Genomic DNA, 13,034 nt, shown 5'->3' with positions numbered 1-13,034 from the left:
CCTACAGTGCAGCATTTGGCATCTTCTGGGACACTTTGAACTTGTCTCTGCAATCCTGTATCTGGACAGAAGTGGAAAGTCAGGAGATCCTACAGGATCCCACAGTACTGACAGGCTGGGAAACTGGGTAGCTGGAAGAAAGAGAGGAAGCTGAGAAAAAAAAAAAAAAGATCATGGCCTGAAAAAGCGTGTCCAGAATTTCATGAGAAGGGAGGGGAGTCAGCTGTGCTACCTTATCAGATTTAGGCATCCAGCAACATAGGAACTAGTAGCAGTTGCCTGTATTTAGATCCAGAGATTTGCAAGACTCAGTTGCCCAGACGTCCCAGTTGAAACCACATGACCAGTATTAAGGACACACTGTACCTGCAGGCTTGCTAGCAGTGAGCTCTAGCTCATTTACTCTCTCTCGTAGCCAGCTACTGAAAGCTGCATCCAGAATCGCTGGCTGTACTGGCAGAACCTGAGTTGTGCCCACAGGCAAGTGTGACTATCTCGGAGACTATCCTCCATATTGTGGGAAACCTTGTCAGTCCCCTGGGTGGCGTGGTATGAAAGTCCTCATGCTCGAGTCAGCACCTCATCGCAGGCTACTCAAGACGGACAACCAGGGAGCTTGTACAAAAATGCAATTGCCTGTTTAGAGTTGATGGCTGTTTTATAACTGGGATTATTACCAGCTACCACTGTATCAGTTTTAACCTGCTCTATATAAAAGTGTCTCACTCCCTATTATCTGAGATAATTCAGATAATAGGGTAATTCAGAGATACCTAGTGCCAGCCACCTTTGAACTCCTGTTCATCATACCCACAATTATAAAGGGTCTGGGATTTTAAAACTACAAGGGAGCACGCACTCCGGAGGTGCGGATGGTGAATGTTCTTGTGGATGTTTAACGGCTTTGTTTGTTTTTTAACATAAGTCTGTTGCAGTGAGTAGCGATTAAGTCACAACCACTAGCTGCCACCTGTTAATCTTGTCACAGTTGGTACACTAGGTACCTATTTTATTCTGTTGCACTGTCGTATTTTGCTATATTACTTTGAAGTAAAGCTGCTCGTGGATCCAACTTGCCTATTGCATCGTTTAGGCCAGAGTTGTTCCTGGAAGCTACCAAGGTACCCTACCAGAGTTATACAGTGCATATTCAGATGGAGGCACAGCCAACTGTCATTCTTTCTAGAAGTATAAAGCTGCTGCAGATAGGTGGACTGAAGATTCCCACCTACCCAACACTGCCACTAGGACCTCCCCAGGATCTTCATCATCCTTAAGAATATCAGACGCACAAGCAAAACATGAGCACTTGCCAGCTTCCAGGGAAGAGAAGGATACAGCTACTTATAGACTGTGATCAAGTCACTCCTTAACCATCTCTTCGTTAAACTGAACAGACTGAGCTCCTTCAGTCTTTCAGCAGTATATACCTACTAGGCTATGCAACAGACATTACCAGCACAGTGAGAAGGCCGGTCAGTGTTCTGAGGCATAAACAGTATCTTAGCACGCCCAATAAATCATGTGTCACAATTAGTCTGGTTAAATCCTGGTATTTGCATCAACGAAAAGGAAAAATGTACAAAAGGAAAGGAACAGACAACTTTAAACAGAACTGTGCCTATTTATGTACAAGCACTCCCCGACTTACGCAAGCATTCCAAGCCTTGCATAAATCAAATTTTGCGTAAGTCAGGAACGTATACCCGACAATTATGCCACCAAAAAAAAAAAAAAAGAGCTTACGGCACGTTTTCTGTAAGTTTGGATTTGCATAAATCAGGTTTGAATAACTTGGAGAGTATCTGCACTACTATAGTATCTGATAGTGATGCCTTGGAAAAGCCTGCCCAACGGAAATGAGCTGTGGGAACAAAAAAATATACTTCAAGCAAAGAGATTACAAAGGAGTGTACGGGTTCTCTAACACTATTAACGGAGCATGATTTACTTTAGACATTTTTCAGAAAGGAAGGCCTTTTAACAGCATCTTTGGGCTGGCTCACAAATGTCTCAACCTTCTGTAGAGTAGACTTGGGGACACGTTGAGAGAGACAGAGAGAGAGAGAGAATGTTCATCCATCCAAGAAGGGGATTCACTCAGAAATGGGTGGTTGCCACCAACTAAAAGATGCTTTTTTTCAGTTTAGCTAGTAAGGAGGAGAACTTGTGGCCTAGGGACAAGCATACTAAACTAGGCCTCATGAGACCTGGGTTCTATTCCTGCTTCTCTGTGCCTCAGTTTCACCAACTGTAAAATGGAGATAATGATACTGATTTTTGTAAAGCACTTAAGATCTACTGATGAGAAAAAAGTGTTATATTAGAGGTAAGTATTATTGATGTGTGTCAGGACACGGATAGCATACAACCACACTGGAATGGAAATACCTGTTCAATGAAACCCTTAACTTCTTGAAAAGAGCTATACTCCTGTAGATTAATCCAACAGCAACAATGTTTTGTAATGGTCTGGACTCTCAGTTGTTTGCCTTGGAGACAGAGTCACATACTCCCCTGTCTCCCTTTCGGTTAACTCTGGCACTAGAATCACCAGCACTGCCCATTTGTAATGCAACAAGTATTTATAAAAGTAAGATTAATGGTACAGAATATAAAGATCTTGATTGTTCTGATGGAAATTTCCAAGCCAGTAATATGACTCAAGGTACCCACCAGGATTTAATGTATCCAATTACAAAATATGAACATGTCTCAGATTAAAAAAAAATAACTGGGACAAGATCAAGTTGTAACTTCTACCATTGGCTTCCCTTTGACTTATGTTAGGAACTTGAGCTGAATGCCCAAAAAAAGATAAAAAATCCCTCAGAGATATCATGTATGAATAAAAATATCAATCCCATTTAGGGCCAAATCCTGTCCATTGGAGGTGCTGGAGCATATGAACTGTGCACAGGAGCATTCCGGGAGAACTAGAATCTTTCACATACACACACACAAGCTTCAGAGCGGAATAAGTAGTAGCAAAAGACACCTTCTTGCCACCAGAACTATCCTCATTTCAACTTTCAAAGTCCTGTTCAAGTCAGTGTGTTACAGTTCTTTAAAAAAAAAAAAAAAAGGAAAGAATAAAATTGGAAAAAATTGTTAGGTGACCTTAAGATAGAGGATAATACTGTTCCTTTATAATAAGGACAGTCAGATCTCAGTGGTTCAGGAGCCAAACTGCTGATCAGCATTACTCAAAAGAGCCACCACAGTGAGAGTTTCATTTACTATTTATATTATTCTCACAGCAAAATGACTGATGAAGTGTTATTACTATATCAACTACAATTGCTTAAGAACATAGTAATAGCATCCTAATTGATTAATAATTAAATCACACAGTATTTTAATATTATGCACTGCAAAGGGCTGCAGGAGACCCATTATAGAGCCACTTGCAGCTCACGAGCCTCAGTCCGAGTATCACTGCTCTATAACAACAGAAAGCCCACAAGAGAGCCTGCATTCTTTGTATACTGCAACCTATGCTTTGTGGGGATTTTTGCTGGTCTAGCATTCTTGGGGAATGGGAGGAGCCTGGATGGTGGATGTGCAGCCACATGGATCCATCAGCCAAATCGCTCTCTGCAATAGGAGTTAAGAAAATCACTGGAAATAAAGGCTGCTGCATACCTGCTGCATGAAACTTAAACATAACCAAATCTGAGTAACCAACTGCAACTGCTAAAAAAAAAATCACAAGCTGAAGGCTGAAGTTAGAGATCATTAATATTCCATCTACAATGAGCATGCTCCCCAGCTCTTTGCTTCAACCTTCCACACAGAATTAGATTTTTAGAACACAGATAAAATGGACAGAGGCAAATGCTTTCCCCACATGAAAATATTCTCTTTCCTTGTGGAGACTGCAGAGAGCTAAAAGCCAGGAGAATGCAAGATCTAAATTTATCTACCAACTAGTGTTTCATGAGGAAACTGGCGTGACCACACACCTTTATCTCGATATAACGCCACTCAATACAACACAAATTCAGATATAACGCGATAAAGCAGCGCTCCGGGGGGGGGGGGGGTGGCTGCACACTGTGGAAGATCAAATCAAATTTGCTATAATGCGGTTTCACCGATAAAGCAGTAAGATTTTTTGGCTCCCGAGGACAGCGTTATGTCAAGGTAGAGGTGAGCTGGGCAAAACTCTCTTTACTTCTGCTACTTTGCACAGATGGGCCAGTGATAGTCTTTTGTTGATCGTATCCTAGGTCTCTGAAAGGTTCTGTTTTATCAGAATGGGTGTTTGTCCATTGCTCCATATTTATAAGGAGACTGTCCACTACAGAAGCCAGTCTCTGCTCTGTCCCTTCCGAAGCATCAGTAAGAGGGGTTTACAATTATTAACATGCAAAACCATGCTCCAAAGTGTCCCTAGCCTCTGTTTCCCAGAAGCTGGGAATCCGAGATAGGGATGGATCACTTGACGATTATCTGTTCATTTTCTCTGAAGCACCTGGCATTGGCCATGACGGAAGACAGGACACTGGGCTACATGGAATATTCGTCTGACCCAGTACAACCGTTCTGTCTTTATGAACGACTATAAATTATTCATTGTCAATCATAATGCTAATCATTGGGCCTTGGAAAGTGAGTGAGTGACTATATAGCCTGGTGATTAGGGTATTCACCTAGAGTGTGGAAGATATAGGTTCAAGTCCCTTCTTCAATGACTGACTGACTATAAATGGAACAACTTCAACAGGAGAGTGACAGAACCCTGTTCCACAATATCCCACATAACCCAATGGTGAGGATACTGGCTTGCAATGTGGAAGACCCAAGTTCAGACCCATTCTCCACATCAGGCAGAGGGGTTAACTGAACCTGGTGGCCCACATGCTCGATGAGTTTTCTAACCACTGGCTTAAAGCTTATAAGGGATTCCTCCACAACCTTTTTTGGGGGTGGGAAGAACTATTCAGCAAATTCATGTCAAATTCATGTATAGTTTCCTGGTATTTTTGAGACTTCTCATTAGTTGAAAAACAGCAGAAACTCTTGTTTTTTTCCATTTAGATTATTACAGCAGGCCTACAACCGCAGGTTATTCAGCACTGTACAAATGTAAAAAGACAGAGTACCTGCCCTAAGGAGTTTACAATCCACTTCAGACACAGGCATATACATATTAAAAAGGTTGAAGGTGAAAATGTGAAAACTTGAGATAGTATCCCCCATAATAAATTGAGGCTACGATAGTCAACAAAACAGTTTCCCAAGTTCCATCCCATCTCTTGACCTACCTTTAAAGCTGAAGTATTTTAAGAAGTTTTAGAATGTAGATTATTAGTCTCACTGTTAAGCCTTCAAAACAGTGTGATTTGGAAACTAAAAGATTCTCTCCTCCTAATTTGCCTGTGGACTATCAGAATCCAAGTAAACATGTATTCCTTCACATACAGTGGTTAGGTCACCTTATTCCACAGTGTGTCTAACCAGTTAGAGACAAGTTTACTTAGGCTCTTTGTGAAATTTATTCTGTTCACAGTGAAGTGTTTTAAAATTATTTTCCCCAAATAGAGAGACCTGTAGAATTTGAGATCTTCCAGGAAGAATCTAGATAGACCTATATTAGAAATCAGTTCCCTGCAGATATTAATTCTGCACAGCCAGATAAAATCTCAAAGAACATCAACACTGGAATTTCTTTGAAACTGCATTTCTATTTTGTTACTATCCAGGTAGCTTTTGTTTTAATTTTGTTTTTTCCCTGCCTCATGCCATAATCACTTATAACAAACTCCAGTTTTATTGTCACTCAAACATTCCCACTACATTGTCAAAATTTGACAATTCGTACATAAAAAACTGACTTGTAAATGTATTTGCAGCACAGGCATAAATGATATAACAGTAATACTTACCAAGAGAGACAGTCCTTAAGGGCATTAAAATATGGATATCTGGATATAACACAAATAGCAAACGGTATGAAGCAGCCAAAGGCTTTAGCAGTCTGCACAGATTCTCTGTGGGCCTGCCCATTTGAAGAGATATAACCATCCTACAAGAAAACTACATATTAATGTTGTGATATTACTCATGAAATTACAGTTGGTATTTTTGAGAGAATCTAAGCAAGTTAGACACTCAACTCCCATTGAGATTTGGACATCTAACTCCTTAGACTCCTTTAAAAAAAATTCTCAGTTTGTAAAGGTTAGATCCCCCTGCTAAAAGCAAGTTATTTGCACTATGAACATCTAGCAACACCACTGAGTATACAACTCACAAACATTAAAACACCTAAAAATATGCTTAAGGCCAAATTTTGCTCTCTATGGGAACTGTGCTTGAGTATATGGGCACAATATTGTATTAAGTGAGGAGTACTTCTCTTAAAGTAAGAGTTGTTCTATATTGGTATTAAAATATACAAATATCCAATAACTTATGTGAAGCATCAAATTAAGTAGGTATTATTATCAAAATGTATTTATTACCTAATATTTAAGTAAGCTTTATTAAAAGTGTAAAGTAAAAAACATACTTGCACAGGTTGGTAATACTGTGCAACAACACCATAGGTTCTGTTACCACAGACATCTGTGAAGACCAGAAAATGAATGTGATCCTCTTTTGATTCAGAAGTTATGTAAAGTCCTCCTGCAAATAAGACAAGTACTTTTCAAAACATACATTACTGAAAAAAAGTTTGTTTTAATAGTGCAGCTTGCATTGCTATAGTTATAGCAAATGTTGCTACTTTACTTCCACTGTAATGTTTCATTTTAAAGGGATTATAGCACACCTACGTAATTCACTTGATCTGAAATTGTTATAACACAACATCTTAAGCCATACACAAATTTCAATGAACAAATGAAAACACTGCACAGCTCATTTTGTATTTGTGATATGCCAAAAACATATCACAAAGTCCAGCTGATGGACTTTTGCCTATTTTTTTTTTAAAGAGGCTTATGGGAAATGGTCTCTACTTTAGGGACATCCTAATATATATAGTATTGCAGTGGGAAAGGGTATTCATTCATATTTGGAAGGAAAATATTTTCTTCAAACTAAAGGCAGAGAAGAGGTGAGGTGAGAAGACAGCTTTAAAAACACCATCAAATATAGGAAAGAGAAATTTGATTATAAGCTCTCTTGGGCAGGGACCGTCTTTGTTCTGTACTTGTACAGTCCCTGGCACAATGGAGTCCTGCTCCATGAATAGGGCTGTGTGGTACTACGATAATACAAATAAAAAAAATTAACTTGTCAATATCCATAAACCGCCACAATAAGGGAAGAGGTCTGTGACTGTATTATTATTATAGGTCACCAAATTGATAAAATATTTATAAACATTTCTTAACTAACAGTTAATGAAAACCACATAATACCTGGAAAGCATAGTTGTGGCAAACCAATAAGATCAATATCTTTTGGAACACTAATATCTTCGGTATCAGGAGCTTTCTGTTCCCCATTTGGATTTTTCACATTTTCAACCTTAGGTCTCTCTCTCTTTTTTCGGAAAGAACGTCGTTTTGTTTTATTGAAGTTACTACTATTTATATTAGTCGCTTGAATTGCTTCTTTGCTGATAAACGGAGGCACAAAAACTGACAGAACTTCTGGATCAAGGGGAGGAGAGTTTCTCTCTTTTTTCTGATCAATCTAAAAACAAAATAAGTAGACATTTATTATTGTTCTTTTAAATGTATTTAGCCATATTTTCAATTCTGCCCTAGTGATTGTAAATGTGACAAGAATATATTTTCCTTCTTTCCAGTTTCTTCATTTTCCCTTCCACAATCTCATCCTAAGCCCACTGAAGTCAATGGAAAGACTCCATTTGTCTTCAACGGTCACAGCATTAGGTCCCTAATCTTAATCTATTCATGATTCAAGCCTTACTATATCAATTATTTCTCTTTGGCAAGCAACACTTCCAAAACTAACGTCAGCACATACCAAAAAGATACTTTCCTCCTTTCACGCGTTCTATTTGTCTTACAGTTTTCTCAGAGATAAACAAGAACAAAAAGGAAAATGTCCACATCCCCTCAAATGTATCCTTGGTTTCATAAAAATTACATTTTTATTTCTTTTATACTAGTTTTCAAAAAAGACCATACTTCTACATTACCACACATTTTATACCACAGTTAAAAATGCATGCTACCAACACTATCACAGAAAAAAAAATATGGTAAGAGGCATTTTAAGCACAAAGAGTGTAATGAGGTACCTATGGACCTTAATGAAGGTTTTCCCTCTGACTTACATAGGAACATGGCCAAACACTATAAGATTGTGTGGCAAATTGCAATGCCTTCTGGTAAGTAGCTTTGTAAAAAAATACTGTAGTTCTACAAACTCTTGCTGTATCTTTTTGTAACAATTTACCCTGGAAGATTTCAGAAGATGGGCAAGGGGGCGGCTGCTGCTCCCTTACATGCCTGTGACTTGAGTGTGGGGCCATATCTGAATAGTTGCATCTCTAAACCCTTGGCTGCAGGAACAGATTAATTCTACAACCTCAAAATTGTAAGAGCAAATTTTGTGCGTCCTAAGGGTGTGTGGAAACCAGGAAGCTAGGCCTCACTGTGACTGAATGTGTGTCTCAATCTTCAAATCTTTCTTTCAAGGCTAAGGGAAGGATGAATCAGACCAATGGCTATTTACTTTCAACTTCAAATATAACATAGTATATATTCCCAAAGGCACAATTCTGCCCTTTCCCTCCTGTACATATTTCCACTATTTTGAACAGCTCAACAGTAGTAAATCAATGCTGCATTGCTTCATTTAAAAACAGGCCTTTTTATATTGAAAGTTTTGGAATTAAGAAAAGTTTTAAATGGCTTGCCTCTGTCTTAATGGGTGGGTCAAACTAGCTATTTCCTCCAGACTGGAGTGTACATACAAAAATATCTTTGAAATTATATATTCCTTCTAATTTTTCTGTATCTTATGCTACTGCAGTACACTTAGCACATTTCAAAAAGAAATTAAGAGTGAAAAAATTACCCTTCTACAAAATACAATTAAAGAACTTCTCTGCCACGAGGACTTTACAATCTAAGACAAAGGTTAGATAAGTATCCACTGGGAGATCCAGAGGATGGAAATTAACTTAAAATATATTAATGTAATAAATTGGGCTGGTGACTGACATATTACTGACATGGTAAGAGTCTGAAGCTTCATTTCTCCCTTAATTGGCAGTTGTTCTCTACCTTCTAATGAAGTAATCAAGAACCAAGACATTCATAATTTGATCACTATTAAAACATGATTTCCCACTAAAATGTTTAGTAGCAAGGAATTATCCCTTAGCCCTGAAACTGTTACACAAGAAAAACAAAGAGTTACTTTGGTGGCATGTCATAACCTTAGTCCCAGATTTGGACCTTAGCGTCCAAAAAATGGGGGTTAGCATGAAAACCTCCAAGCTTAGCTACCAGCTTGGACCTGGTACTTGCTGCCACCACCCAAAAAATTAGAGTGTTTTGGGGCACTCTGGTCCCCCTGAAAAACCTTCCCTGGGGACCCCAAGACCCAAATCCCTTGAGTCTCACAACAAAGGGAAATAATCCTTTTTCCCTTCCCCCCTCCAGGTGCTCCTGGAGAGATACACAGACACAAGCTCTGTGAATCCAAACAGAGTGACTCCACCTCTCCGTTTCCAGTCCTGGAAACAAAAGCACTTTCCTCTTCACCCAGAGGAAATGCAAAATCAGGCTAGCAAATTCAACACACACAGATCTCCCCTGATTTCTTCCTCCCACCAATTCCCTGGGGAGTACAGACTCAATTTCCCTGAAGTAAAGAAAAACTCCAACAGGTCTTAAAAGAAAGCTTTATATAAAAAGAAAGAAAAATACATACAAATGGTCTCTCTGTATTAAGGTGACACAATACAGGGCCAATTGCTTAAAAGAATATTGAATAAACAGCCTTATTCAAAAAGAATACAAATCAAAGCACTCCAGCACTTATATTCATGCAAATACCAAAGAAAAGAAACCATATAACTTACTATCTGATCTCTTTGTCCTTACACTTAGAAACAGAAGATTAGAAAACAGAACTACTTCTCCAAAGCTCAGAGAAAGCAGGCAGACAGAAAACAAAGACCCAGACACAAACTTCCCTCCACCCAGAGTTGAAAAAATCCGGTTTCCTGATTGGTCCTCTGGTCAGGTGCTTCAGGTGGAAGAGACATTAACCCTTAGCTATCTGTTTATGACATGGCAGCAATCTTAGTTTGTATTAAATCTTCTATAAGACAATTACCAAATTCGCTTATCAGTCAACTAATAATTCACTTGCATTCAGGGCTATGACACTTCTTTGCTATAGAGTTCTGGATTATGTCCAGGGATTTAATAGCCTCACAATGTGACATCTTGTGGGGGTGGCAGTTCCTTTATGTCACTGTTTTCAGCAGCAGCATTAAATCCAACCTCTCTCTCTACTGCACTGTCAGTCCTGACACAGTGACCTTATTGTCAGGATCAAAGTCAGCTGATGTTATATATTTGTTTTGTTTTCCTGATCTCATTCTCTTCTCATCTAAGGATACATCCACACTACCTGCCGGATCGGCAGGTAGCAATCAATCTATCAGGAATCAATTTATCACGTCTCGTCTAGACACGATAAATCAATTCCCGAACGCTCTGCTGTCAACTCCAGAACTCCACCAGGGAGAGGCGGAAGCGGAGTCGACGGGGGAAGCCGCTGCCGTCAATCCTGCGCCGTGAGGACGGGAGGTAAGTTGATCTAAGATTCGCAACTTCAGCTACGAGAATATCGTAGCTGAAGTCGATGTATCTTAGATCAATATTCCCCCACCCCCCCGGCCCACCAGACCAGGCCTAACACTGGAATAAAGAAGGTTTCATGAAGAGTATTTGTGGAGGCCATGGAAGAAGTGCCGCGGGGGGGGGAGTTTGAAGAAAAAGAGGATTAGAACATGCACATTGGGACAGAGAAGTCCTCCCATGCAGAGAGCACAGCACAGAGAAGGCAAGAAGATAGGAGTGAGAAAAAGAAATGAACAGGGCGTAAAGGCAGATGTGCAGAGGCTGAACATGGTGCAAGGTGGAGTTTTGAGCAAGATAGGCAATTTAAACTTTATATGGTGGGTAAATGGTAAGGCATGAAGAGGTCTAATCAACAAGCAAGAGAGATATCAAATTAGCATCTCACTTTGTATGGACAGGAAAACAATGCAGGCAGGCAACCAGAAAGGAAAGCAAGAAATCAATATATGTAGAAATTGAGGCAAATGAAAAGTTTGTTTTTTTTAAACAAAAAGGGGAAAATGGCAAGAATCACTGACAATTTGGACATGTGGAGAGGAGAGGAGAGGGAAGAATTATAGAAGGCTTTAATAGCTAAAACCACAGAGATTAAATCCCTGCTTTAAGTGCAAAAGACTCAACTCAGCTTTAACTATGGAGCTACAGCCAGCCCCTCACTAATAAATAAAGAACACAAATATAAAATTATGTAATTTTGTATTTAATTCAGTAAAACCTTCCATTCTTAAACATTTACATGGAGAAAACCCAGAATTTCCAATCTGTCAAACCTCTGTGTGGCAGAAACCAGGGAGCCTGGCCACAGAATTTGTATGATGACAATAGTGTGACAGGGACCAGAATTTCTGCCTTAATGTTTTCATTTTACCTCATTTCAGTTACCAGACACCATTGCTAATAAATTATCATAATTAGAGTAGTTTTACTGTAGTTTAACTGTACACAATTTTAAGAACTGATGCAGTGTCATCATGGGGGGGGAGCAAAAAGCATAAATATAAAATTCAAAAGTCGTATCTTTTAAAAGTAACATGACTTATTTTCTCATGTTATTGCACATACTGTGCTTCTCCTAATTCTTAAAAGTTGTTTGTTTGTTTTTAATGGGTCACCACTACCACCACGAGGAGGAAGAAATTCTACTCCTAGAAGAATTAAAGCCATAGCTGAGAGTTTACTGGGCTGGTCCTTTATTTCTCAGCAGCATCACTGATGAGCTCCTGCTTTCCAACTGCCTCCCATGCAGTCCATGGATTCAGTTGGCAGGTCTCAAGAACCAATGTTGCAAATTTTTCCATGTTTTAATATCATTTGAAGACTCAAATTAGTTGAAGGCCTATGGGTTTAATCATAATTAGCTGATATAATGCTGGATGTGATTTATCCTGGACTGTGCAAAGTCACAGTCAACACTGTGCAAAATAAATGGATTCTTCACAACCATGTTCAGATATGGTAAAACTATGTAGTGTAGATCAGGCCCAAGGGAAACTGGTCCATCCATTTACCATTACAACCAAAAAACACTCTTCATGTCAACAGTCATTACAGAATTTGACTCCAGTAACAAACCTACAAAAATGAAACAAAAGGCCCTTACTACAATCTTCAAGCTCTTGCACTGAACTCTACTGCCAGCTAAAATCTTATATCATTCAAAGTGAGTGAGAGTATCAAAGAGGTCATTTGAACCCACAAATATGTGAGATAAAATTGCTATTGAAAGAAAGCACAGAATAAAGTTGAATGAGTGAAGGATGTAAACAGAGTATCTATGAAAGAAACCAGATTTTCAAAACCAGCTTGTTAGGGTTTTACATGGACCAGGAAGACTTGAATCATTTTGACTACCACTATCATATCTCAAGGGTTGCGCGTAAGAAATCCTTCACTTCCCCTTGCTTCCATTAGCCTTTTTTTTGTTAATGTAAAACACATCCACTACTAAATGTCTGCCTAGAAAAAGATTAAACAGTTGTTTTGATTGGTAAGTTCTGATCAGACAACACTGTCACCTTTTACATACTGTTTTTCTGAGGAGCACTTGGCAACTGGCTTATATGCAACACAAAGGAGTAACCATCATGGTCACCATCACCACAACATGCCAGGACATCAGAATTTGACATCCCACAGTTTGGGCTCTTTTAGCCAAACACAAAAAAGTCAGTCAGAATCATTGTGATCATCTAGTCTGACCACCTGCATAACACAGGCTATAGAACA

At 39.1% G+C, this 13,034-nt stretch overlaps 1 protein-coding gene across 3 annotated transcripts in view; it reads right to left on the bottom strand.

Annotated features, from left to right (window-relative positions):
- The window catches only part of DENND3 (DENN domain containing 3), an 83,315-nt gene that overhangs the window by 57,425 nt on the left and 12,856 nt on the right, over nucleotides 1–13,034 (bottom strand). For all 3 annotated transcript variants that reach the window (XM_030546379.1, XM_030546381.1, XM_030546382.1), the window contains exons 2-4: nucleotides 7,374–7,650; nucleotides 6,518–6,633; nucleotides 5,892–6,031 (exon numbers count right to left, since the gene is read on the bottom strand). In XM_030546379.1, the coding sequence (XP_030402239.1) occupies nucleotides 5,892–6,031; nucleotides 6,518–6,633; nucleotides 7,374–7,650 (533 nt within the window). The remainder of the gene's footprint in view (nucleotides 1–5,891; nucleotides 6,032–6,517; nucleotides 6,634–7,373; nucleotides 7,651–13,034) is intronic.

The sequence above is a fragment of the Gopherus evgoodei genome, unplaced genomic scaffold, assembly GCF_007399415.2.
Source record: "Gopherus evgoodei ecotype Sinaloan lineage unplaced genomic scaffold, rGopEvg1_v1.p scaffold_44_arrow_ctg1, whole genome shotgun sequence".
NCBI classification, from domain to species: Eukaryota; Metazoa; Chordata; order Testudines; family Testudinidae; genus Gopherus; species Gopherus evgoodei.
This window is presented reverse-complemented; position numbering and strand designations above follow the sequence as displayed.